The sequence below is a fragment of the Cygnus olor genome, chromosome 4 (assembly GCF_009769625.2).
Source record: "Cygnus olor isolate bCygOlo1 chromosome 4, bCygOlo1.pri.v2, whole genome shotgun sequence".
NCBI lineage: Eukaryota > Metazoa > Chordata > Aves > Anseriformes > Anatidae > Cygnus > Cygnus olor.
The window spans coordinates 13,434,886-13,462,748 of NC_049172.1; the positions used below are offsets into that span (position 1 = coordinate 13,434,886).

The 27,863-nt window shown below is 42.9% G+C and overlaps 1 protein-coding gene across 1 annotated transcript in view; it reads left to right on the top strand.

The window, feature by feature from the left end:
• ADGRL3 (adhesion G protein-coupled receptor L3) overlaps positions 1-27,863 on the top strand; it is a 525,203-nt gene that overhangs the window by 435,079 nt on the left and 62,261 nt on the right. The window contains 8 exon segments of the mRNA XM_040555050.1: positions 2,356-2,394; positions 15,192-15,359; positions 15,361-15,376; positions 16,185-16,307; positions 18,376-18,408; positions 18,411-18,560; positions 18,563-18,582; positions 19,264-19,440. Of these exon segments, the coding sequence (XP_040410984.1) occupies positions 2,356-2,394; positions 15,192-15,359; positions 15,361-15,376; positions 16,185-16,307; positions 18,376-18,408; positions 18,411-18,560; positions 18,563-18,582; positions 19,264-19,440 (726 nt within the window).

Here is a 27,863-nt window from a genome sequence, read left to right on the forward strand (position 1 = left end):
ACTTGTATTAACTGTTACATCAGCATAACATTTTTGTTATAATCCAAACGTGGTTTTATTTGAAATTATGGCGATATCTGACAATATGAGGTAAAACCAGCAATTAATGTCACCTACTAACAGGTTTCATGATTCTAGTCTGCTTGCTCTTCTGAGTATGTCCGAGCCATACCCAACATTTTGTCACTTCAGCTTTGCAAACACATATTTTTCATCTTTTTATATCCTACCTTCCAGTATTTGTTCCGATTACACGAAATGGGGTTGTATCTTGGGGAAAGGTGGGAGTTACCGATGTCACGGGAAGGTTCGGAAAGGCAGAGCTCCTCAGCTCTGCTGTCCCTCCTGTGGTTCCCCTTGCAGATTCCCCCACCGCCACCACCATCAGCTTTGCACAAGCAGCTCATACAAATCAATTGCACTCCACATTAAAATTCTGGACCGTGTGGAGTCCTGCAAAACAACGATGCGAGTCAGTGATCCAAATGACAGGCTCGGTAATTTACTTGCTCTCATTCCCCACTTAATTCTTTAGAAGAGCAACTGCTCTGTGTTCATTTAAGAATGCATGAATTCGACTTGGAAGTAGTATCGGGCAAACAAAAGGCAGCAGAGTTACTGCTCCATTTTCCCCTTCACTGATCAAGAGTATTTCCAGAAAAAAAAAAAAAAAAAAAAGGAAAAAGTAATTTACAAAGAGTTTTAGTTAGTGTTGTTTAGTCAGAAAGGAGAAATAAAGTAAGCACTAGCCATTAAATATTCTTTTAATCATTAAAGGAAATGTGCTGGGGATTTACCTTCATGCTCCATCTGAAAGCATTCACCTGTGCTCTTTTGTTTTTTATTATTTTTTACAAACTGATGTACAATGAATTAAAGTAAACTGGCATAATCAGAGTTTTTAAAAGCCATCATCTTTCAGGAGCCACTTTCCTGTCACTAAAAGCGTTGTGCTTTCCACGGGATCAGGCTTAATTAAGGTAATAATCATTCTATAGCAGACTGGTGAGACCCCCAAGTGGATAGCTCTGTAATTTCCAGCAAGGCTTTCTTTGATCTCCATTTGTGTCTGAAAAGTCTTCATACTGGCCAAGTTTACCCAGAGAAGGTTTCTACTGTTACAAATTGATGAATTAGAAATTGAAATTAGACACTGCCTGATACCTGAGTGTACTTTGTTTGTTTTGGAGTCTCAGAACTCTTGGGTACAAATCTGGCTCTCAGCTGTCCTAATGGGATGGCACTGCTGTGAGCTGAGAGTATGTTACCCCGAATCTCCATTGACAGGCATTTCCAACTCAGATACATCAGCAAAAAACAACCCAGCAAAACCAGTGGCTCCGAGCAGCCTGACTTTAGTTGCACTGCTGCAGAGCGGTCTCATTTCTAGCTCACTACTGCAGACAGCCTGCAAAGTCCCAGGGAGGTAAATAAGTGCCTGTTTGAATTTCATGACACATTGAAGTGCAGTTATCAGGCAGGAGGCATGCAAGTGCATATCAAAGTACAGTCTTAAATGTGGCTCCTATTAAGAAGGTGGGATTCTTTATGGAAAAGCTATTCAGCATATAAAGTATTTAGGCCCAGTAATTACAAAGGAAAGCACAATGCAGTATAAGAGAAAACTGGAAAATTCAGTCCTAAACAAGCAGCTTAATCCAAAGAGGAGAAAACGGCCTCAGCTGGAAATATTAAATCTGATTCCCATTTCCTAGTTATAAGCTTTTCAATGGCCATTTATGCATTCAGGAACTCTGGGCAATGCTCTCTCCCACAGCTTCAGGTGTGATCGCACTTGACATGCTCCAGAGCTGGCATTAAGGTGAGGTAAAGCTAGATGAGAGGCTCTGCCTTGAGTCTCAGGATGAGTCTAGGCCTATTTATAGATATATCCTGCATACAGCTTGCTCCCTGCTTGTCCAAAGCTGGGTTATAGCTCACTATGCCATCAGCACTCTCCAGCTGCAGAGCCCACTCTCCTTTCACATAAATAACAATCATCCCCTTCCTTCCCAGCATTGTTTGACATGAAAACTCCAAGCTGTAAGGAAAAGGTTGTATTCTGACCACCTCCACTTTACCTAAGTGTCTCTGCCATCTAACAGCTGCTCTTGCAAAGTTCCCGGTGTGTGCTTAACTGAAGAAGGACTAACCTTTATTTCTGGAGCCCGTCCTTCCAGCCTTCCACTGCTGCCTAACTCTCATGCTTCCTTTGGTTTGGTTTGTTCTCAAGAGCTGTTTAAAAGAGAAATGAGGTTTTTGCATAGGCATTTTCTTCAAAAATTTTTTTCCCTTGTTCTGTCACTAACTTGTTTTTTCTATTCCGTCTTTAATCTGCTGTCTTTATGGACTCAGCTTCAGAAAAGGGAGCGCTCTTGCAGGGCCTATGTCCAGGTATTTCTTGTGTTTTTAATACACATGTCCAGTTTTTGTTTGACTGAGTGACTGTGAAGTGGTTCTTGTCTGATTTTACCATCTTTGTGGCAGCAAGTTCTAAGGTTAAGGTTACAGGATAATATGATCATTTCATTATTTGTTTCCCTTCCACACTTGCCCGGTTGTTCACAGCCTTGACAAAAATGTGGGACAAAAACTCCGAACAAGAAAGTGGGGGAGGGAAAAAAAAAAAGAGAGAGATCTGACAAGACCCATTCAGACACTGGAATAAGCAGAGCAGTCTGGATGCATGCAATTCCAGAATGCAAAACCTCCTGCTCACAGAGGTGTCTCCAGACCACCTGGGTTTTGCTAGCAACATGTCACTCAAATAGCTGCTGCATGCAATTTCTTGTTTTTCCTTCTTCTTTTGCAAATTTAGAAACAATTCAAAATTGCGGCACTTGGCATGAGGGAGGAGGTAGAATCATAATGAAATGCAGAGTGTCCTCGCAGAGGGATGTAAGAAGGAGGAGAGTGCTGCAAACTAAATATAGGATTAGGAACATAACATCCCATAAAGTTCACCCAGCTGCGGCCTGAATTTGCAGGCTCACATTGTGTTTACATGAACGAAGTCAAGTCCCAGTGTTTTGGAAAGACCTGCCTGCACTCTTTTCAAGAGTGGGGCCTTGGGTTATGACGTTATTTATCCTGTCACCTAGGTTTGTAGCACTTGCTCCAGTGACTTTTGTATAAAGCTGTTTGTATACTATGGATGAGTTAATGCTGCTTTAAGAAATGTGAATGTTTTACCTCCTAATTTCTGTCTTGTGCTTGTGAACTTCGATGTTAAACTTACGGATGGTTGGTCATTATTTATATGTGTATATGTAACAGAGGTGTGAAAATGAAACCCATGTTTGCGGAGGGGGCTGTCAGTACCTGATTTTTTTCTGCATAGTGGAAGTTCCTACATCTCATATTGACTTTATTTTGTGAGGCATACTTCATTTAATCTGGAAGATTAGATGGCTTAGATTCTAGGGCATTAAATATAAAACAGTTCACCTCTGTGCTGGTAGCCTGTCTGTCTTCCCTTTGGTCATGATGGAAAGCCATCCCTCATCTATTCCCTTCCATAAACATTAATGGATAAAGATGAGTCATGGAGTTGTATGTATCATATCTGGACTGACCTCCCTTAAGATCCAGAAGAAGGTAACTAGCATTTTAAGGAAATTTTAGACTGCAGTGCTTACTCCCAGTTTAGCTATCTTATCTACAGTTGAAACATGGTGAAGCTGGTTTGACATGGACTGCGCGCCCCTGTTGGGGATATTGGATGCTACTCAACCTTGTCCTTTCCCTAGCTGCACAGGTGTACTCTGCAGACTCATTGCAGGCTCCTGGTCTTTTTGTCTTTTTTCGAACAACACTGAATAGTGGATTTAATATACTCTACAGAAATCTTGGCATTGATAGAATAAAACTTGAATTCTGTATAGACTTAAGCTTACCATTAATTTCAAGGACTCCTTGCCTTTCACTTGGAAAGACTACTTCTATGTTTAAACATTAATCATTTGCCTACATCTGTAGTAGACCAAAGCTGATGAAAGCTCATTGCCTAAGCTGTTTAGTGTAAATATGAACAAAGCTGGTAAATCTATTGAAGTGGACAGTCCTGTAATGGAGAGCTTGAAGAATGAATTAGATGACCTAATTGAAACCTTTCCAGCTCAGCTTTGTAATATATGTAGGTAAAATAATGTATCTAGACATATTTTCATACAGTATGTTCCATTTGGAAAATCACGTTGCTGAAGTGAACAAAAATCTTGTGGGGGAGTGTTTGTCTGTCATAGCAATTAAATGTGACTGCAGGTATTCCTGTTACAGGCCACTTACGCTGTACCAGGCAGTGAAATGTCTGGGCTGGCAAAGACAACTTAGCAATAATTTTTCAACAGATCTTAAATGGGGAAGTCCCAGATCTTGTGAAGTCGATGGGAGGTGGATACTCCATGGAAATATGCCACCGATGGCAGAGAAATTGAGTTTTCAGCCTTGCTGACATGATCTCCTTTTGCTGATCCCTTTGTCATGAAGAGCATCCACAGCTGTGCTCCCTAGGCAGAGGAAAACACTGTACAAAGTCTATGTGAGAGATGTTCAGTAACTATAAAAATCAAATGTATAATTGAAAACAGGTGAATTTGTGGGAAGGGGAGGGTAACTTGAGAAGATAATAATTACTAATATCAGTCTCAGTGGTTTTTTTGGGCTGACAAAACCTAAGTGGTTATGACAGAGCCCCTGTGCCAGCTGAGGTGTAAAGTCCTATAGAGTCCAAAATAAATGAATAATACAAATAAATGTGTAAAACGGAACTGGAAATTTTCTGAGTTATTCAAAGATGAGATGGTGGGGATGCAGTATCAGATTACCATCTTATTTTTCTGGGTAATGTCATAATTAAAACAAGTATTGATTTGATATGTCTGTAAAATGCCACAATATTTACTGAATTATAAGTTCAGGGATTTTATTTAGTGAAGACAGAGATTATGGATGCTCCTCTTTTAGTTGCATATGTGGTAGATGATCTCTTTTCTCTCAAAAATCCAACAAGAGCCAATCCGATGGGTGATATGATAAATACACATTAATATAATGACCAAACAACAGCTTGGGGTTTGCCAATCGCCATGATTAAGAAACTGCAACATAAATTTTAATTTGTGATAGTAGGAGTCACCTAGATGAACTGAGCTTACAGAGGTGGATGTCCAACAGGGATGGGGTGAGTGGACTTGGAAGGGTTCTCCATCGGCTAAGGAGAGCTTGGAGCAGGTGACTGGCTTTTTAGTGGCTGAAGATCTCTGCACCAATTCCCCTTGGAGCTGCACCTCCCTGCATTACTCAGGCCCACCTTTCCGCAGTGCACTGTTCTTGGCACTCTATTTTGGGAATGGAAGGAAAAAGTATTTGTGCAGGAGAGTGAGTCACAATGGGTGACACACTTGGTGAGTGTAGCCTCATTGGTGACTGATGTGTGACATAAGCTGGCCAGAATTTTCTGGATTTTTTTTTTTCAGAACTTACTCATTTTCCGAAGGTGTTTCTCCTTATAGTGAAGCTCTGGAGTTGTAGGAACTCTAAACATTTGTCTACTGAGAACTGTGAAACTGGGTTTGGTGTCACAGATTTCTTCCATGCCCTTCAGCAAGTGACACATGCTCATTGTTTCTCAGCTTCTCAGCCCCTTCCCGTGTGAAACTGTGTGCTGCATTTGAGATGCAGATCTCAGAGGGCAAAAACTTCCCAGTGGGGTCCATTATTCTTTTTTTTTTTTTTTAAGCCAGTCTCAGTTGCTTCAAAGCTGGAGGATGGTGAATACAATAGATAGACAGAGTGGCTGTTCTGTGGGAGGTGTGGAAGGAAGCAGCAGAGTGTAGCTTTTGCAGCATTTTCCTGGCTTAACAGCATTTTCTGCTCTGGTTTCCGCTATCCTCTGGGCTGTCCTGTAAACCAGTTTGCCCTGTTTTGTAATTTGGAGCTTGTCTGTACACTAAATGGAGATTATGGAGGTGCCACCTGCTCCATGAGGGCCCCAAGAGCTTCTGGGTGCAGGTGTCATTGCAGCCACCAGTGAGGCCAGTGTTGAGACCCTGGCAGGGTCCAGGTAGCAGATGGCCAGCAGGTGGTTGCAGTCAGACTCAGCCTTCCAGTTCTCCTGGAAGTTTTCTGAACACTTCACACTTGTAACACGGGCTGTTGGAATTGCTGTACTAAGCAAAATGAAAGGCTTTCCCCCAGGGGATTCAAGCCATTAAGTTTAGGACTGAGTAAAAGAAGAGACTTTTTTTTTCTTTTCAAACCCAGCAGCTCTTGGTAGATAAAAGGTATGTCTGGGACTTTGCCAGTAATATTTAAAATGGATTAATTCTTTTTTTTCTCTCCTTCTTGCTTGCTTGCTTGCTCAGTTGGCTCAAACTTCTGTGAGGATGAAACGAAAGAAACTTGTAGCTCTTGAGACGGAGAGTAAATTGAATTACGCCACGTTTAGCTGTGTTCTTGTTGTGCCTGCAACAAGAAAGACTCTAACCTCCATTTATAGAGAAAGGGGCAAATTAATGAGGATTTTCGAGTTCCTTGTTTGGTCACTTAATTGGCTGTATGACAAAGAGCTCCGCGGTGCGTGTCAAACAACTTTCAGAGTCCTCTAATGATTTGTGCCTTGCTCAACTCCTGATGCCGTTCTGCGTGGCCTGTCAGGAGAGGTATCGTTGTTAAAGTGGCTGGAATAAATTGGTTAGCAGTGTGCATACAATGTAGGATATTAGCTATAGCTATGGGGAGTACTTTCAGCAGCTTTTTCAAGACATCTAGATGTTTGCCCATAAGCATCAAAGTGCCCCAAACTTCCATTTGGTATAATTAAAAGGACATCTGAAAGAAGTGTGACTCACAGCAGGGTTCTGTGGTTTGGTAGCCCTTTGTTAAAACTCTGTGAACTTAATATACTTCACAGCTTGATAAACCTGCACTTGATTTGTGCCAGTAAGAGCAAAAATATAAATCCCCACCCCTCATGTTTCTGCTGCACTGAGCCTGTTGTTAGGGGAGAGGAGGATCAAAGCCGCAGCCTTGGTTTGTCGCTGGAATCCCAAATTCTTCACATAAATATTAAAAAGGAATGTGACCACATGTTCCTTACCTACAACTAAGCTACATATATGATGATACTGTCACATGTAACACAGCAAAACTGAAAAAAAAATAACCTAACGTTTTCTGTGTTACTGTGTGCTTACTTTCTGCTTTAGGCTGAGCCAGCCCTTAAATCTGGTGGCACAGGAAAAAGTCTCAATATGAGTTACCGTAGAGGCAGTGGGAGATGTTCCTTAATTTGGACCACTGGGAGAAAAGAAGAATCTCCATGGACACCCTAGGAGTTCCCCTTGAAGGCTATGGACTTCCATCAAAAAAGCACTTATTGTTTGCAAGCCATTTTCTTTTTTTTCTACATCTTTGCTCACTTCCCCTGGTAATTATTCTAGCAGTTGCTTGTATAGTCTCAAATCCCAAACAGTAGGGCAGCAAATACAGATGATTCATAAATGCAGTTTCAGCTTTTCTGCAGGTGAAGATCTCATTAGATGAAATAGATCCTATGTTATTCCTTCTTCCCAATCAATTGCTTTTATTTCAGTCCTACGATGCCTTCTGACCTTAAAATATTCTTCCTCATATACTAAGCAAAGTAAAAAACCATACCCTGTATGTTTGTAACCTTCTTTTTATTTCTTACATCTCCTATTTTTTTTTGTGCTCACCACTAGGAGATTACTGGTAGTTCAAGGCCAAGATTGCAAACTTGCATGCCTAGTGCAAGACCATTAATTCCATAAGAACGTTTGTAGATGGCCTAATTGTAATAAAGGTCAGTTACCTTTATTCCCCACTGCAGTGAGTTTCTCAGCGCCGCTGAAATTCAGGTCTTTCTGATTTGGTACAGTTCCTGTGCCTGGAGCAGACACATTTTCTGTAGCATTTAAAAGAGGAGATTGCATACTCTTACTTGAAAACCTATACCCTGAATCTATGGAGTCATTTTGGAAATTCCTCTGCAAGGCCAGTTGAAGATCTCTACTTGCCTTCACCATGAGTAGTAATCATGGGTTTTGGTTCAGTTCACCAAAACTGATACCATCAGTTGCCAGTCACCTACTCTGGTGTTAGACGTAAACTGGTGTTTCTGGGTTAGTTTTGAAGGCAGATGCGGAGATTAGCAGTAGTGTATTCTAATGATTTTTATTTTTAACCACAGTTCAGATAGATTCAATCTAAATATGTGTCAATCCATTTCGGTGAATATTTTGTTGTTTATTGATGACCAAATTGCTTTGCAAAAAGCCTTAGACACTGGCTGGACTTCCCTGTAAGAAATTGTCTCCAGTGTGCTTACTTATGCTTTGACCAGAGACTAATTTTAATTTGGAATTAATAATGACAAGAAGAAAAAAACATGCAAGGGTTGAAGAGCCTTGTCAGACATATTTGAATGCACATCTCAGCTAAGAAACAGGATGTAATGCCACCATTTAGCCAAAAAGACGCTTTTCTTGTTTAGGGAACTGAGGAAATAACGTGTATATCTATTTTTGACCTAAGCCCTACGTAGCAGAAGACTGTTTCGGTATGATTGGTGACCCTGTTGTAGAGGGATTGGTGGTGCCATTCTGAAGTCCATCATTTCCTGAGCCGGTCCCTTTCAGTGCAATTACCTTGCCAGAACCAGCTCTCCTTGCATGCCCAAATCCAGGCTTTCATCCCCATCCTCTTATCTGGAGTGCCCATTTTGGCTATACTGGGTATATTCAGAGTTAATGGGAGCTTCTCTTGTACTGGTACTTTTTAGGGCCAGAGGCAACAATTGCACAACTTCCAGCAGAACTTGTCTTCAGTATCATCGATTGTGCCTTTAACTCAATTAGTTTGAGTCTTGCAAATATCGATAGCTTTAAAAAGGGCTTATTTTGGCACTGGGTGTTTCATATGAATACAGACAAAAATGAGCTATTCTTGAGCAAGGAGGCAGGTAAGCTCTTTTAAAGTACTACTAGTTTCTAGTAGAAAGAGGGAAAAAAGAGCACAATATTGCAATCATTGAACCATATCCGCATTTCAGTGCGTCTACTCTCTGAAGTGTTTTTCATTTTCACTGTGCACTTTAGACCTGAAAGGGTTTTCGTACTTTTTTCTCCACCGATTTACCATAAAATCTCAAGCTGCTATTAAAAAGTGGGCTAATAACGTTTTTTGCATGCTTTGAATAAAGATGATGATGCACTTGTTTTGGAGTAGTACCCAGAGGCCCCAAACAGGACCAGAACCTCAAACTGTAAGCACAGCCAAAGGCTGCATCTGTGCGATTGCCCTCTATGGTCTTAGCACCACTGTTCTAGGAAAGAGTGAGCAAACCTTTCTTAGCAAAGCTGTACCAACAAACACCTTTGTACAGGGGCAGCGGTACAAGCACTGCTTTTTTCATGCACCAGCAATGATTTCAGTCTATCAATGTAAAGCACAGCTTGTTGACGTAGCTCCTTCTGTACTAATTTTTGAAAGTGCATTGCATCAAGTATTCCTGTTAGGTCAAGGAAGACGAGTGTTAGCAGTGTGAGATAGGGCTTTATAAGTTATAAAAAGCACATAGTTTTAGTAGAAATGTCATTGCAAAAGTGGTACTTTAATGCCATAAGCCACTGTCCTTATTCACCCAGCGCTGCTATAGGATCTTAGACTTTTGATATAAGGTGCATCAAAATAATTTATACTGGTTTCAGTCTCATCTTAAGGAGGTGCTGTTTTGTAAGGAAGGACAACCCGTGAATTTGAAAATTACTGAGCAGAGGCGCTCAACCAGCGTTCCCTGTAGGGCTTGCTGGTATTCACTTGGCACGAAGCAATATTTCTCTCACACTCTTGAAAATGTACTCCAGTCCTAAATTCATTGGGGTTTCCGTTCTTCCATCAGCTGCTCAGTGAAGGCTAAATGAACTATAAAGATTTAGGATCTAACACCTTTAGGACCTAGCACCGGGAGAGTTGCTGGTTTTCTAAGGTTACAATTGCTGTGCTTAAGCATGGCACAATGAGCTCTGGTCCAAATTGGCAATGAGATTAGCAGGCCTGACATCTCTTGGTAATTTCGAGGTTCAATTCCCAGTTGAAGACAGATTTACATTACAGTCTACTTCTGTCAAACAGCAATGCTTTAGGTGTTGTTATGGTGAGAGATAAACAAACGGATGTGGTATCACTGGGTATGTACTATCCTGTAGGTTTAACTATGTGTCACATAGACAGATATTCTTGCCAGGCATATCTAGAGATAAAAATAAATCAACATGCAAATTCAGTTTACGGAATGAAGCAGCTGTCACAGAGGAGATCAATGGGACATATATGATCAGCCTTTTAGTATGTGTAATTACTGTAAAACTCCTAATTAGTTGCCCTTTTGACAATACACCTTTTAATACCAATTTATAAGTGTTTGAGAAGGAAGTTTTACATTTTGTTTCTGTTTTGTAACCTCAGGACAAATCAAGAAACCATGAGCATATGCCCTTATTTGGGGGAAAAAAAAATCTCCCTCCGCAATTTATTAACATTTATTTACATTGAATGTATACTCTGTGATGCTGTATAGCCACATAATGAAAGGAATCACCATCCTGGGATTTATCTTCCACACTTGGCATTGCTCTTCTCTTAATGTCCAGTTGAAGCCACTGTTGGAGACAGAATATTGGACTCATTGAACCTGTTATCAGACCCAGAATGGTTGTTCTGTATGGCTTGCATTAAGGGGGTTTAGCATTCAGTGAATGTATAGGTACCCTGATACCGTAGTCAGCATACAGCTACACCTACAGATCTCAGGATAAAAACACAGATGGGAAGTCTTCTTTCTTGGTGCACTTTTTCCCTCATTTCTTTATACTTTAAGGCTGCAAACAAGCAAGCTATGCCTTTTGAAAGCACTCTCTTGATGTCATTTAAGTTACTTTTGTCCTTCTCCCTGGACATATATGCGCGTATGCTTTTCATTCTTAAAGCTTCTACAACCTTGGCATTGGTTTTGTGCTGTGCTGTAGGGGACATAGAGTTATTTGGAGTCCGTAAGGCTCACGAGAGTGCTTTGGCTCACTTGGAAGTTGTTCGCCTAGTTGAGCTGCTTTTGGAAGAGGAGTAAGGCAGGGGAGAGAAGAAAAATACAACAGTGGAATACCTTCAGCTTGGGAAGCAGGGACAAGGTCTTCAGTAAAGTAAACATGCAGAACCCTTAAATAGGTTTTGGGTCCTTCGGGGACAGGATTAAACTCACGTGTCTTTGGGCACCTACATGAAGATGATAATTCCTTCTACTTTGACTGGGAAGAGACACTAGAGAGCTTCTGGGCTTCTGACTTGGCTGCATGTTAAATTCATTAAAGTGAGGTGGGATGAAACTGGGTCAAAACTTCCTTAGCTCCCTCTGAAAATACCCGCCTTTATCAGCATCACCAAGGGTCTCAGGTAAAACCCAACAAGTCATCAGCTCACTAGCAGACCTATCTCATGCCTTCTTCATTTCAAAGGTCATCTGTCAGGGCTAACCCTTCTGCTGGTCACTGAGAGGCTTTGCTGGAAGATTGGCACTGCTGCTCCTATGCTGGAGCTTCATCAGACCACAAAGTCATTGGAGTTGGTGCCAAACCCACCTAAACCACAATGTCTCAGCTTAAATGCAAAGACACAGGCGCAAGTACTTGTCTCATGTGCCTGACTTTCCACAGTTCCTGGTTCCCTGCCCAACTTTTCCCAGTTGGCATCTCTGTCTCAAGAGACACTGTTGCTTTAACAGCTGTTTTGTTTCGTTTAAAACACCTACCTCAGCTCATGTCCAAAATGCAAACATTTCATTAGCACCTCATCTCCTTAGCTTCAGCCTGCAGCACTCAGCCATAATGAAGTGCTGCACTCAGAAATATAATGCGGGGAACACTTGATTAATGCACTGAGGCAGGTGAGGGGATTGACCCTCGGGAAAAGCTATGGACTAAATTCATCTTGGTTGTAATGCCAGTGATGACAGTCTACCAACTTCACATCAGATCTGTGTTAAGGACCTGAACCAAGTCCTTGGAAATCTTTCCAGAATTTTAGCGTCAGACCCAGGATCCAAAGTGATAGGACATAGCTGGTTTCAAGTTAGTCATTTCTAGAGAATGCTCAGCATCACCATGCCATTGGATGGAGAGCACACGTTTTGCAGGAGGAATCTAACCAAGGTTCTCTGTCAAGCTTTGTACGCATACATGCACACATGCTTTGTTAATAATAAATAAATAATAGCTAAATTATTTTTTCTGGGGAAATATCTTTGCAGCATATGTTTAACCATAACACAAATATTTAATCATCTGTTTCATATTTAGACAAAATAAGCATTACCTTTCCATCCAGAGCCAGGAGCTAGATCTGCTGCAAAGACTATTTCCACCACTCCGATATTGATGAAAGCATATTGTTTTAGCAGAGATTTAAAAACACCATTAGCAGCTGAGCTAAATAGAAGTAAGGCAAATTGTAGTCTGCACAGTAATATTGAAAGGTGAGAAAAATCCTTATTTTCTGCTTTCCAGGAATATAAGATCTTTGTGAGAAAACTCCATGTTGTGTAGAGCCAGCACAGCAAATAGTTGATTTTTTGGTCACTGTGAAGAATAACACCTCCTTTTTGCCTGCAAGGAGATAAGCTACCAAAGTAAACTACAGAATTTTATTAAGAGCTACAGCAATTAGGCTTCAAGATTTTAAAACGCTGAAAAAAAAAAACACTTAAATGCAATGTTTTTTTTAGTATTTCTTTTTGGCTATGAAGTTAACCTGTTTTTTCTGTGCACACACCACATTTGTTGAGATGATTTTTAGACTACTTAGGAAAATTAGTTTAATAATTAGTTTAAGAAATTGATGTATGGTTAGTAATTTCTACTTAACAGCAAATGAGAACGGGATCCCAGCTCTGAAATGTAAAAGCTTGACAACAAAAATATTTTTGCAGTAGCAATAAAGGAAGAGATTTCCGCCATTTTAATTTGCTTCAGTGATGGAAGCATTGGCTACTCTATACTTTGGAAACCAAGCTGCGAGGCTCAGGAGAAATGTTGTCTGTTAATCATGGGACCAGGGCAGTAGCTTCCAGGGAGGGGAAGATCTGCTGAAGGTAAAGGAGAGATTTGGCACAAAAGCAACTGAGTTAAGTTGTCATTAGTTAGGTTGGAGAGTAGGGGCTTTTTACTGTCAGGGGTGCCCGATTCTGCCTCTGTCTTCCAACAGGAGCTGTGGTGATATGAGAAACCATCCAACTTGAAGGACATTTAAGTTTATGATACACATGGCATTATCTAAGTGAAATGCCTTTGCTGGGATTAAAAGCACTAGCAGTGGCAGGTCTAGATGTCCTTGCTTCTCCTTTAACCTTGTTGTAATTGAAAATTCTTGAAGGTCACGTGGATATAACAATAAAATCCAATTCTGGTTCGCTGTGGTTTTATTCTCCCATTGTATCCGACTGTGACCGGTGAGGTGACATCAGCATGCCTTGCACTGAGAATCACAGAATCATTAAGGTTGGAAATGACCTCCAAGATCATCTGGTCCAACCATCCCCCCCCTACCACCAATATCACCCACTAAACCATGTCCCTAAGCACCACATCCAACCTTTCCTTAAACACCCCCAGGGATGGTGACTCCACCACCTCCCTGGGCAACCCGTTCCTATGCCTGACTGCTCTTTCTGAGAAGAAATGTCTCCTAATTCCCAACCTAAACCTCCCCTGGTGCAACTTGAGGCCATTCCCTCTAGTCCTATCACTAGTTACCTGTGAGAAGAGGCCGACCCCCAGCTCCCACACCTTCCTTTCATGTAGTTGGAGAGAGCAATGAGGCATTTGTGCCATGTGTTGCTGTTGTAATGCTCTTCCTCAGCGTTCTGCTGGAGAACAGGCCGTGCTGTAACCTCTTTTCACACATCACATTGTGGGTGTGTTTTGAAACAGTCAGGAGTAAATACTGAAGTATTTTCATTAAGTGAGCCATGGAGTGTACTTTAGGCTTGCAACATGTAGAAATCCCATGGGACTGTCTTTGCTTTGAAGATCAGAGGTATGGGGTTTGATGACTACACTTTCAACATGCAGAAAATTGTTGAGAATGGCAACTTCATCTCAAAGGGAAGGTTGGATTCTGTAGTCAGTGATAGCTGGTAATGGAGGTGTTCTTTGTGGGGCAGGCCTGCCTCATAGCTAGACACTAACCAGCAGAAGAAAACACTGTCAAAGTATATTATTTATCTCTGCACAATCAGTTTCACCAGCTGGTGCGGCTGGTCTCATTAAAAGCCTTGCCTGGAAGACAGTTGAGTCAGTTCTGGTTAGTTACTAAGCAGAGGTTTAAGGCTGAACGAAACCTTCAGGTTGGGTAGGTCTCTAGTGCTGTAATTGGGCGATCACAAGGCCAGCATGGTTCCGTGTGACCCTGGATGTGCTTCTAGATTAACCTGTAGGAAGCTACCCATGGGAAAGCTCTTTGTGCAGGGTAGCCCGGGGCGCAAGGTGCACCACGGGAGGTCCTGAAGTTGTTACTGTGGGGCCGGCTCCTTCCTGAATGGAGCAATTTGAAATGCCACGGCTTATCAAAATCTCTGTGGGGGCACCTGCTGGTTTCTCTGGATGAAACGGTGTAACTCAACTATCTCTCCATCGCCGTGACAGCCTGACAGAGGTTACGTGGTGGGAGGTGTTCTGTATGGAGCCTAACCCTTGCAGATAGTTACTGAATAGCTTCCATGGGTTCCCCAGCCCTGCTTCCGAATTCTGGTGCAGCCGATAGCAGCAACCTGCTTCACAAATGGGTTTTGAAATATATTCTCGTGCATGTTTCCTTAGGGATTTCCCCATCCCCACTCTGTCACCCCTGGCTCTAATTCCTTCTTAATCTGAGCACAGAGCTGATGAACACAGAAGCACTATTCCCAACCTGCGTTAGAATAAAATCAAGACCTCTCCCTCTCCTGTCTAATGCAAATAAACGATAACTAACTCCATTTTAGGCTGCCCGATGGTCAAGGAGAGGAAATGTTGCCCTGTCCCTATAACTAATGTGTGTGGAGGAGGGAAATGAGTGCATGTCAGAGGTCTCGACTTTAGGTTCGCTAAAGTCCTTTCTTACTCAGTTCCTCTCCCTTGCAGGCCATGGTGGAGACGGTGAACAACCTCCTGCAGCCACAGGCTCTGAATGCATGGAGGGACCTGAACGCAAGTGAACAGCAGCGCGCAGCCACCAAGTTACTCGACACCGTGGAGGACAGTGCCTTTGTGCTGGCCGATAACCTGCTGAAGACAGACATCGTCCGGGAAAAACACCGACAATATCCGTAAGAAGCAGAGCCCATAAATACTGAGAGCAGCCAGAAGGAGAGTAAGGGCTGGGGAGCCTGGCTTCTGTCTTGGCCATACATTAACTGGAGAGCAATCTGTTAGATGTGGCTTGGCATTTTGTCTGAAAGACTTAGAAGTCTTTCCAAAAGAGCCTAAAGGAATAAGGCAACTCTCTACCCTTGAAATCCCATGGAAAATGAACACCTAAACTGCCTTTATTACTCCTGGCTTTAAGTGCAAAATATCTGCTAGGGCAATGAGAGCATCGCTTCACAGGGAGATGGTTCATTGTGATGCAATTGTGTTTCATTTCATACAGATTTGTGTCTTTATTTGGCTGATTGTGATTTTAATTAAAAAACAAGCATGATGGAAAGCACCAGCACTCCCACTGTGCATATGTAAAATGAGAACAACCTTCTTTCTTTTTCTATGAATACAGATCCTGAGCGCTGATAACATTTACAGAAAGTACCAATCGCCAGTGGCAAAGAAGTAACGTTTTCAGATTTTCATTTTAACCATTGTCCTTAATATCCTGAGGTTCTTGTTTACAAGAACTGGTTGTCTTTTGTGTTCCACAGAGAGTAGAATTTATTTGATTTTTTTTTAATTAAATTTAAAACTTCTTCAGGGCAGAGATTTAAAAAGAAATAGGAGTCCAAACAGAGTCTAGTGTGAAACACTGTAACTTGATTCCTCTACTTTCAGGTGGTCTGGAGCACCATTTCTTAACTTCAAAGTATTGTGCAGAGGATTGTTTCAGTAGTGATTTTTCTTATTGTTGGTCTCTCTTGCATGCAGAGCTGGAAGTTGCAAGACTGAGCACAGATGGGAATCTGGAAGATCTTAAGTTTCCCCAGAACATGGGCCATGGTAGCGCCATTCAACTGTCAGCAAATACCTTGAAACAAAATGGTCGAAATGGTAGGTCCAGAACTTCTGGCTATGCTGGCCTTCTGAATCAGTCATGCTTTAGGCATTGTTTATGAACAGCTTGTAAACATTGTTTGTGTTTAATCAATTGTAAGCATAGTATTAATCACTGTGTTAATATTACATTAATGTTAATGCCAGCTTCCCAAGCCCTTAACTGCAGGCTAAGTTGGCTGACAAGGAATGTATTGTATTGCCGAGTGACTGACAGCCTTCAAAAGCATTACGTGCTGGTAAAAACGTGCCAGATCCCTAAATGATGTTTCTGTTGGGGCACTGCGCTGAGTCCAGAAAAGTCCTTTTAACTACTATTGTCTGCAGTGGGAGCCTTCATATAGGATAAGAGGCTTGTTTGAGTAACCTGTTCCACAATGGGCACTCTGCAAATATCTGAAAAGAGAGGGAAGAAATAACAGTAGCATATATTAGTAACGAGCCAGTGTAGCAGAAAGGTTGATTAACTGTTAAGAGTCTAAATCTTCAGTGCCTTTCTCTCTGTAGCTTATGAAGCTCCCTGATATACCATAAATTAAAGATGATGTTGTACGTGAACGGTCTTCAAGCTGCCAAGTCATTTATTTCCAGATCAGGAATTTGAAGACACATTTGTTGGTCTCTCCAGCCCCACTATAGACCAACTTCAAACTGCTAGGCTTTCTACTAATGGGCCTGACATGCTCTTATTTATGAGTTCCTTAAAGCTTGTACCCTATTTGGGTACTTTACCACTCTGCAAGGAGTATGCATTCCATGGGGCTGTCTTTTCAACATTAACCTGTATGTAGGGGAAAGCACTCTACTACAGACTTCGATCACTGTAGGCAAAGCATTGAATGATAGGACATTATTACAGCCAGACCAGATGCATTAAAACTGCCAAAATTTCTGACAATTTTTGAGAGAAGAATTTGGTTTTGGGGGTTCAGAAAGAGAGCTTTGCCATAGAATTCCTTGATGGGGTTTGGTACTTTTGTATGTACGATTTAAAGAAGAAAGCTTCATTTAGAGTTGGTGTAAAACCCAAAATGAGTAGCAAAATTGCAGTGGGATGTGTATTTCACTCCACTAGTGGACTTTGGAGAAGATTAAAAAAAAAAAAAAAAAAAAAAAAAACAGGAAAGGGAAATTTTGTTGGCAGCAGGGAAGGGAAAGTCTGTATTTCTGAGCATGATATCAGTGGAGTTCTGGTCAAATCAGGAGACCCCCATCAATTGTACCAGCTTGGCACCCACAAAGAGATTGCCAAAGAGCTGGGCATAAAATTGTCATAGAAGGATTTAGGTTGGGAAGGGCCTTCAGAGGTCATCAGTGCTTCACCTTCTGCAGAAGCTGGGGTGAAACAAAAGATGCTTCCCCACAGCTTAATATTTATAAGGCAAACTAATCACATTTGGTTCTTATTTGTAGTCTGTGAAATAATGTGCAAAACTGAAGGCAAACTGGATGGGTTTCAGCTTAAAAAAAAACGGTTGGTAGTATGTTGTGGGTTTTTTTCCGCAGGCTCCCTGTTGGTGGATTTTTATAGAAAGAGGGGCTGTCCGATTGGCAAATTTCTGCAATTTCTGTTTTATCCTTCATGTGAGATTGGAATTGTGTTGGAAAGTTTTGGATTTCTTCTCCAGATTTGACTCCACACTTTCTGAGGTTGTCTTAATTTATTAATGGCGTTTGCACTAGACTAAATTATAGTATGATATATTTATATGGCATCTCCATGGCGGACCAGAATGAAATATGTTTCCCAAGCATTGCCTGGAGAATAGTGCTATGTCAGATGGGAATGGGCCACCTGGCCTCTTTTCCCTGGAGCCCGTTACTCCCACTTATGCCAAAAATAAGCCCACCTTTGCTTCTGCTCTTCTCATCCTTGGACCTCCTATTGCACCTCATGGTGCTCATTTGAATAGGCAGGAGAACATGAATTTTCATATGCCACATCTTGGTCCTTTTAACATTTTCTCAAAAAAAAGTTTTAAAGTTGGTTCAGAGAAGAGGTTTGTCATCTAAAACAAAACCTAGTGTGATGACCTGGATATTGAACTTCTCACTACCCTTCTAGGTGAAATCAGGGTGGCCTTTGTGCTGTACAACAACTGGGCACCTATCTCTCCACGGAGAATGCCAGCATGAAATTAGGAACAGAAGCAATGTCGACTAATCACTCCGTCATTGTCAACTCACCTGTCATCACGGCAGCAATAAACAAAGAGTTCAGCAATAAGGTTTACCTAGCTGATCCCGTGGTGTTACTGTCAAGCATATCAAGGTGAGTTTGAAAACTTTTTTTTTTTTTTTTCAATTTCTAGAACAAAGTGCCACAAAAGTTGGCTGATCTGAGGCCCCCAGCAGACCTTGATTAGATTAGAATTATACATTTTTTCCTCTGCACTTTGTGTTATTTATGGTGAATGTCTCTTTTACATTGCATTAATAAAAGTAACAAAAGTCTCCTTTGAGCTGATGTCCATTGCTCAGTTGCTGACACACGTCATTCTGTAATTAAAAACTAACAATATATTAGAATGGGCCATAATGTTATTTTATCATGGTGGCAGGGGATATTAGAGGAAAGTGGAATTACAGTGAAAGAGGACAGCTAGTCCTATTAGCCAAGCACAGTCATTGCAAAAGTTTGATTGCTTAAAGCAATTAATTTCTCTGCTCTGCAATGCAAATGAAGCAATCTGGTTTTTAGAGCTGAATTTAGTCTATGTCTGAAATTAATCAAGAACAAAGAACTAAGTTTGCATTAGCAAACAGAGGAGCAATAACCTAACTTTCTTTGGTGTCGACAAGTAATACTTGACATCTAAGTCATTGCTGATTATTTATCTAAAATTAAAGGGTAAGAGTTACAAAATGCCTCTGGGAAAAAAAAATAAATAACGCATATAGAAATCTCTGAAACCCTATCATTTTACTGCATTTACTCATTGCTTCCTTGCAGCAGTCAGAAGAAAATTTCAATCCAAACTGTTCGTTCTGGAGCTATACCAAGCGTACAATGACAGGGTATTGGTCCACCCAAGGATGTCGCCTCCTGACGACTAACAAGACACACACCACGTGCTCATGTAATCACCTAACCAACTTCGCAGTCCTGATGGCACACGTGGAAGTTAAGGTAGGCATTGCAAATTCACAGGCTGCCAAGGGACTGGTCAGAAAAAGTGGCTAATGTAACACAATTTATGTGTCACCCCCACAAAGGGCAGCTGCTCGGGGAAATTGCTGTGTGATGGCAACTCACACCAACAAATGGTGGGAAATATCTCATGTAAACCTTCTTTCTGCAACATAGTGAAAAAGGAGACAGTCACACCTATGCAAGGCTGCACTGAGCTCCTGGCATGGGAAGTTCAGAGCTGCAGAAGACAAGTGAGCAGAATTGGCCATTAGTACCACATCCTTTGCTTTACTGGTCCAGAACATCTCCTGGCTGGGTCCTTGCTTGCGGGGTCCTTGCTGTGCCATGAGGGAGTAGAGAGCACCATGGGTGGTGGGACAGGATCGGACAGAGCCTGCCTTGTGGGGTGTGAGTCGGGTGCCCTGCTTGCAGGGCAAATACAGTGCTGCATTTATTTGTGAGGTGCATGTGTGGAGCCGTTTTTTTCCAGCCACCAGCTAAAGATACGTTCTCTGTGTCTCACTGTGTGGCAGCAAGCTACACATAAAAGGAAGCTATTATACCATCCTGTCTGGATTGTCCATCCATCCAAGGCTGGTACATGAGCAGTTAGTTCCTTCGCCTGCATTTAGGTCTGTGGTGTAATGCTGGTTTCTCACATGACTATCCCCACTGGGGCTAATGAAGTTACTCCTGAAAATATGGGATTTTCAGTTGGATTTTTTTTCAAGAATAGGAGAATGGTTGAGTCAGTCCTCCATTTCCTGAGCTGTCTTGGCAGTCTTTAGTTGAAAACAATCTCACCGGATGTAGAAATAAGAGAAAGCCCTGATTCCTGAAGGACTTTGTCTTCATGATTTTCTGTGTTGTAATGTCTCCATTTTGTGTGCCTGGCACCACTGCAGAATTCACTGTTCTGAGCTAGATCCTGTAGGAGCTTCTGTGCGGGCAGAATATTTCAGAGCCACTTCCATGGCTGCATAACCACAAAAACTATTATAATTTAAAAAGACCTTTTCTTAAATAGTCTTCCAGTGTCATTCCTTTGTATATTTTTGTTTCACTTAATAATCTGAAGAGGAATGTGAAGAGCTGCAATAAAATATATATTAAAGCACTGTCATGCATGACCAAAGCTCTGCAAAAAAGAAATGAGAGCCTGGCGGCTCATTTGCCACAACAGCTGGGTCCAGCTGAGAAGGACAGGATGGATCTGCTGCTGCAGAATGACATATTCATTGTATTCTGCAGGATTCACTACCAGTCCAGGAGATATGTCATCAAATGGCTATGGCATTATCCTGGGGGTTGTCTGAAGAAATGCCCTATTCAGAGCACATGCTTACAGGATAATGGTATTCAGCAGTCTAAGTCCGTTTTTGCCAGTTTCCCTCAACTGCTTGAATTTTCACAAGAAATGTATGTTTGTCTGGTTACCACCTGCCTGGATTTAACAGATATACCTGAGTCACCGAAGTCAGAGGTTGCACCTGGGAAATGCAGATAGCTTTCCACTCCACTGGTGTGAATGAACATGAGCTGTACTGCATGATGCAGATACGGGCTAGCACTGAACAGGTCTCTTCCCAAACTTCAAGTAGGTCGGCCTTGTCTGCATGGCATTTCACCTGAACCACACTAGACTAGTAGTGCTGGTGTTATCTCATCTTGCAGAAGGAGAAAGCAAGACCCTTGCTTGTCCATGCTCATCCAACAGTTTGGAAAGACCTACAACTGGAAGCTTCCTGAGTGCCAAACCACTGTGCTATCTGCCCACGGATGTTTTGGGTGTTAGTGAGTGCTCTCAAGATTTTCAGGTCATGTTTTGTCGTTTTGCTGAAGCCAAAATATCGTTGATTTAACAGCCAAATTGGCCCCGCTTTCTTGACTCTGATACAACTGGACAGCTTCCTGGCATGTCTGTCTTACTGATCATGCTAGTCTCAGGGTGAGGGCGAGTGTTTGCCCTGCAAACATCCGTAGCTCTTCCCTCCAGCTACTCAGCACCTTGCTCTTCCTCATTGTACCATCTTCCTCTGGTCTGCTGGTGGAGATGGCCTTATGGCTAACTTGAGGTAAATAATGGAAGCAGCATGTATCACATTTCTTATTCTGTTGCAATGAGTTGACTTTAAAGTCTTGCTATGCAAATACCTGCTGGTTTGGAGAAGTGGTGTATTGGGTTTATGTGGCAAGGGTTTGGTAGCAGGGGGCTGCTGGGGTGGCCTCTGTGAGAAGAGTCCAGAAGCTGCTCCATGTTAGATAAGGGCCAGTTTCAGATGGCTCCAGAGGGACCTGCTGCAGGCCAGAGACAAGTCGATAAGCAATATTGTTTGCAGCTTCATGAGACCATACTTAAGAAAGAGGAAAAACTGCTGCACAGCAGCAGCTGGGAGAGAGAGGAGTGAGAAGCAGCCCTGCAGCCCCCAAGCTCAGTGCAGCAGGAGGGCAGGAGGTGCTCCGGGCACGCGGCAGCAGTTCACCTGCAGCCTGTGGTGGAGCAAGTTCACCTGCGGCCCCTGGTGGAGCAGGCTGTCCCCCTGCAGCCCATGGGTCCCACATGGAGCAGATCTCCACGTTGCAGCCCGTGGAGGAGCCCCCAGTGGAGCAGGTGGATGTGGCCTGGAGGAGGCTGCGGCCCATGGAGAGCCCCCACAGGAGCAGGCCCCGGGCCGGAGCTGCAGCCCGTGGAGAGGAGCCCACGCAGGAGCAGGGGGTCTGGGGGGAGCTGCGGCCCGTGGGGGACCCGTGCTGGAGCAGTTTGCTCCTGAGGGATGGACCCCGTGGTACGGAGCCATGTGGGAGCAGTTGTTGAAGAGCTGCTGCCTGTGGGAAGACCATGTAGGGTCAATTCAGGAAGGACAGCATCCAGTGGGAAGGACCTCCTCATTCCCATGTTCTCCTGTGACACTCAGGGGGAGGAGGTAGAAGAGGGTGGATGGGAGGAAGGTGTTTTTAGTTTGCTTTCAGTCCCTCACTTCTCTAGCTTGTTAGTAATAGGTGAAAAATTACATTAATCTCCCTGTGCTGAGTCTTTTTTGCCCATAACCATAACTGTTGAGTGACCTCCCTGTCCTTATCTCAGTCCTTGAGCCCTTTTCATCATATTTTCTCCCCCTTTCCCTTTTAGGAGAGGGAGTGAGAAAGTGGTTGTGGTGGAGCTTAGCTATCCAGCTGAGTAAAACCACCACAGGTGGTGGTTTAAAAATAAATGGGAGTTGTTGTCATCCATTGACTCACACTCATATCTTGCATGCATACTTTGCTGTCTTGTTGTTGTCTTGTGTTTTGTACAAAAAGCATTCCTTGCCTCAGAGGCTTTTTAGTCATCTTTGAGATAGGACAATCCTTGGGGAAAGGATGCTGCGTGCTTGTGCAGGACCTCATATAGTGGTGTTTTGGTCAGTGGCTAAGGTCCCTAAATGTGACTGGCATATACACAATTAATAGTATTCTAGAAGTTTTGCCACAAAAACAATTTTCTTCTGTAATCGAGCTCTGTAATTTAATGACTTCAGTTTGGTGGGTTTTTGAAACCGTAGTTTCTTCACTGTAATGAGTATTCTCAAAACCTTACCTAATAGGACTGAACACCACACGTCATGGCAAGTGGACATCTGAGTCCTGCTCCTTAATCAAAAGGCAGTACCAATCTGACAAGTGTCATTTCTGGTCATGAATGATCTCCCTCCCTGGTAGCATGGCAAAAGAGCATGTTCTCCTGAGGAGACCTCAGTGGCTGCTCTGGGAGCTGCGGGCTGGGATTTAATTATTAGCAGTGCGTATGTGGCAAGGCGGAGTTGGAAGGTGGCACCGTTGAGCAAGTGATTGATGGCCATCTGGCTCTCAGCATGACACAGCAATATGTCTTTGTCCAGAGGGGCAGAAAATGACATTGGCTGACCATGGGTGGCAGGGATTTATTGGTATGCATCAAGAGACAAAGTTGCTGGTATCAATTCCAGTCTTAATAGGACTTCCATTAAGGGGAGGAGATTTTACTTTTGAAGGTGCTTTCTGCCTGTTAAAATAAGTTGGGCTCGGATTTGCTTATGCACCCCAACAGAAAGCCTCCCTGCAGACTTGATTTACATGCACAGTGACTTGGAGGCACCTAGAAGCCCCCCTGGAAGTGACTTTGTTCTAGAAAGAGTGGCCATGGAAAACAGGCACGCCTAGAAAAATCCTACCTTAGATATTCTTTTCCAGGACTGGGACAAATATATTTCAGGAGGGTAAATAAAAGTGCCCCAACCCAAGGGCCTGCTGTGCACACAGTCAGGGTGTATAGCTGCGGGGAAGAGCAACGCACCATGGGTACCTGCGGTACCCCTTAGGCTGCTGTCAGGGTCCTGTGTAGCATGGGAAGAGAACAGCATGCATGTCGTGACCTGTGTGTGGGACCTTGCTCATGCTTCCTCCCAGCAAGGGTTGACCTTATGGACCCATAGTAGTCCTTGCCCTTTTGGACATTTTCCAGAGAAAATGGGAACCTCTCTTTGGAGAGAGAATGTAAGACTTGGAAACAAATCACTCTTTTCATCAGCTGGGAAGTGCATTTGGCTTGTTTTATAGGAAGATTATTGCAGTCTCGTGGATATTTTGCTAAATTATGAGATACATTCAACATGGGTGAGGTCTATGTGAAATATCTATCAATTGTTTGTATCAGTGAGATGATCATTATGACCCTTAAATGCTATAAAAACATAGAGGTTACCATGCCATGGGAGAAAGCCCATAGTTAAATAAACCATTATTCCTATGTAATTGCCGCAGAGTTACTTCTCAAAATTTACAAGCTGTTTTTCATATAAGCTTGCGCTTTGCATCATAATAATTATAGCAGATGCATCTTAAATGTACCATGGGAAAAATATGCAGCCAGAAAACAAGTTCAGAGTTAGTGGGAAAATGCAATTAAAAATCACCCAAAACGGAATAAACAAAGGTACCTTAGGGTTGATAAATGTTGCTTATCAGTGTGTAGTGAATGCCAGAGCTTACTCTTCTTTAAATAAATATAAAAATAAATAAAACAAAAAGGAAAAGTGAAAAAAAAAGAAAGGTGTTTTAACTCTAGCAATTAATCTGAAGCTTTCAAATGTTATTCAATACCACACACACATTACATCATGCTAATTATTTGGGGAATGGAAGCATAAGGCAAGCTGGGGAGAGAAAGGAATAAAAATATATGAAGTCTAAATGGAATGCAGTGGTCCATTGCCTAAAGCAATACAGCCATTTCAGATAAAAAGAGCAAGCTAAAGTTATTGCAGTGCTGTCTTATCCATATATTAGCACTTGTGGGATTAAACAGCAGTGAATGAAAGCAGAGGTGGGTGAAGGATTGCAAAAACACTAACTGCAGAATTAAATTACTGAAACCGTTATATGATGAATTTTGCAAGACAAATCATTTTGTACCATCAAAAGTGTTATTTCTCAAAAAAAGGTATATTACACATTGCAATACGTAACTTATTGTAAGGTTATTAAATAAGAACTGTTTTAATTAAGCAGAGAAGTTATTAAATCTGCTTGTCTTGAATGAGATTTTAAAATTCCAGATACAGCAATATTTCAGTTTGTGTTAGGAATAGAAATCTGTGACACCGATGAACTCCAAGAATAAGATGTAAAAGGCACATTCAGTTATATATTGCATACTGCTGTTGCTATGAATGTTTTACCTACAAAACGATGTTAGCATTTGTCTAGCCACTCTTGGAAAACTACCCAAACCTTGTTGTTAAGAATATCTAGCGTGCTCTCTGACTGCCCTGTCATGAATCACAGAAATTATCTATGGTGAACCTATTAGGTCAAGTAATCTATGCCTACAGGGTCGATTCAGAGTGGTAACCGGTGGCAACCCTTGAGCTTTTTGTCTAGGTAGGCGAGTAAATCACTGCAGGGAGTTCCTTGAGTTCCCAACCCTCAGTTTAACATACACTGTTTTGAACCGAGCTGTAGCTCTGTCTTGCTAGTCCTAGTTCTGCCAGCTGGACTTTCTTGCTGGTCAGCATCTGGGCATTCCCTGAAGTATTGATGCAGATCTGCTCAGGTAACTTTGGGGTGCCTAGCCTGAAAAAAAATGTAGAGTCTGGCTTCATAAAGATTTAGGCTGAACCGTGGAATCTGCTGCTTACTGAATTTGCAGTTTCTGAGCTCTGCACTTACAGGTGCCAGAAATTTGAGCACACAGAAGCTTATCAGCCATGGCTTCCTTTCCCACCAGTTCAGTGAGTATTTATTTACTTAGCATCGTCCTTCTTGGCTCTCTGACTCGTGAGCTGTGGCTAGACCCTTGGTAAGGAACTGTGTCGCAGAGTGGGGACTGCATCACCCCTCTGTTGTAAAATTCACCATTGAAATAGCTCCTGTTCACAAGCACTAAGCCTTGCCCTTTTTATTGCCACCACCTTCCTTTCTCACTAAGTGTAAGGTTCAGGGCAAGCTCCCCCTTGGTCAGATTTTAGGCTATAAAAGACAGTATTAATCTCTGGCTAAATGTGCATCTCTTTGATCTTTATCCCTCCAGTCCAATTCATCCTACCATCCCATCCCCTAAATAAAGTCCTTAAGTTAGGGAGATTGTTGTGCCTTGATCATATTTAGGCTGAATTTTTCAGGCTCATTGTGTGTCTTAACCATTTGGATTGCTCTTTGGCAACCAGTTCAAGTCACATTTTTGAAAGAGGTGAATGAGGTGAATAAAGATAGGGAAAGATTATGCTTTGGCTCTTACAAGAATAAGCAGGATGAGATAGTGGATGAGAGGACACACAGCTTGTGCTGTTCGTTAGCTTAGAAAGTGTAGCTGAGTACTTGAGGACTGAAGGGAAGGTCATGGTGTGGCACAGCCACGTCCCAGCTGTCTCCTGGAGCCGGGCTGGGTAAGGCCATCAGTGTGCGACAGCAAAAGCTGGCGATGCTGTGACCAGATTTTGCTGGGAACTCAAGCTAACAAGCCAGCAGCTAGGCTGGCTAGACATCTGCAGTGTGAACTTGGCACCACTGCCGTAGCGCATTTCTTGGGCTAGAGATGCCTTATGAGTAAGCAAAGCTGTGCTGCTTTACTAACTCCAGCCAGCATGGGAGAGGGCCAGGACGTTGCAATCACTGGTCCGAGCCACTTCACACAACCGATGCTTCGCTGCATCACACAACTGAGTCTCTCCTTGCCACAGGGAAGTTGCAGCAGTGTCAGCAAATGAGATGGAAACCCCAAGCTCTTTCCACACCCTACATCCACAGCATGGTCTATAATGCATGGTGAGGTGAGATCTGCACCCAGTTATCTGTCTGTGTATGGCCTTGTATCTCTTTCTTCTGGCAGTGAGGGGCTCCGTGGCTTGTGCTGGATGCTGTGTCTGGTTTTTGCATTTGGGGGCGAAGTTTGTGGGAAAGGGTTCTGGCAGGAGGACTTCCTCTACCAAGAAAGGCAGAGGAGCAGGAGGACGGGTCGTGCAGCCTGTGCAGAATGCAAAAACAGCTGTGAGGACTAAGACGAGGAGAGGAAAGGCGACTTTGCGTTAGTGCTCGGGGACCCGAGCCTTATTTTAAATGACCACAGTCAGGAGTCAGTGACATTGCACAGGGGCTTCAGGTGGGAATGAAGTTCTTCTATTCCTGGATTAGGTCCTGGCAGTGCCTGTGACAGCAGGACAGAGATGTGCTGCCTTTGCAGAATACGGAGGGGGTGCTACCTGGTTGGTGGCTGCTTTGTCCTTGTGGAGCAGAGGGACAGAAAGGAGGGACAGGATGGGTGCTAGAGCAGTGGGATCCCTCCAGCGCATGTCCTGCATAGCCATGGAGAGGGGAAAGCCCCCTTGAAACCTCTCGTGCCTGCATAACCACAGCAAGTGGTGCCATCAGGCAGCACAGACATGCCACAGGAACCCTTGGGGTTTCCTCCCAGTCTGTGTAGCCCAGCTGACACTTCTGGCATATCTACAAAACCATTTGCTTGTAAAGTAAGTCCTTTGTACTTAGCCACGAAGCATTACAGCGAAGCTGTAGCAGTAATCCTCTCTTGACACCAGCGATGGGGAAAAAGGGCAGAGGGAGCCCACGCGGCTCTGGAGAGCTACAAATCTGAGGAGCAGCATTAGCAACGTGCAGGAGTTCAGATCTGTCCCACTTGGGTCTCTGCCCAGTCCTGCACTGCCAGCTCCTGCTGGGCACCAAGGAGTCGTATCTGAGCAAGTCAATGACACTGTGTTTTTATTTACTGCTTGCTTATTCCTCCACCCCCAAACGTATTACTCTTTCCTTTCCTGAAGGGACAGATTAGGCAAAGGAATGTGTCCTTTGCTGCTGGCAGCTCAGTTTGGCTGCTGTTTTCTTCTACTGATGTTTTTAATAAGGAAGGAAATGGCTGTTCATCTCGGGGAGAGCCATTCTGTCATAAG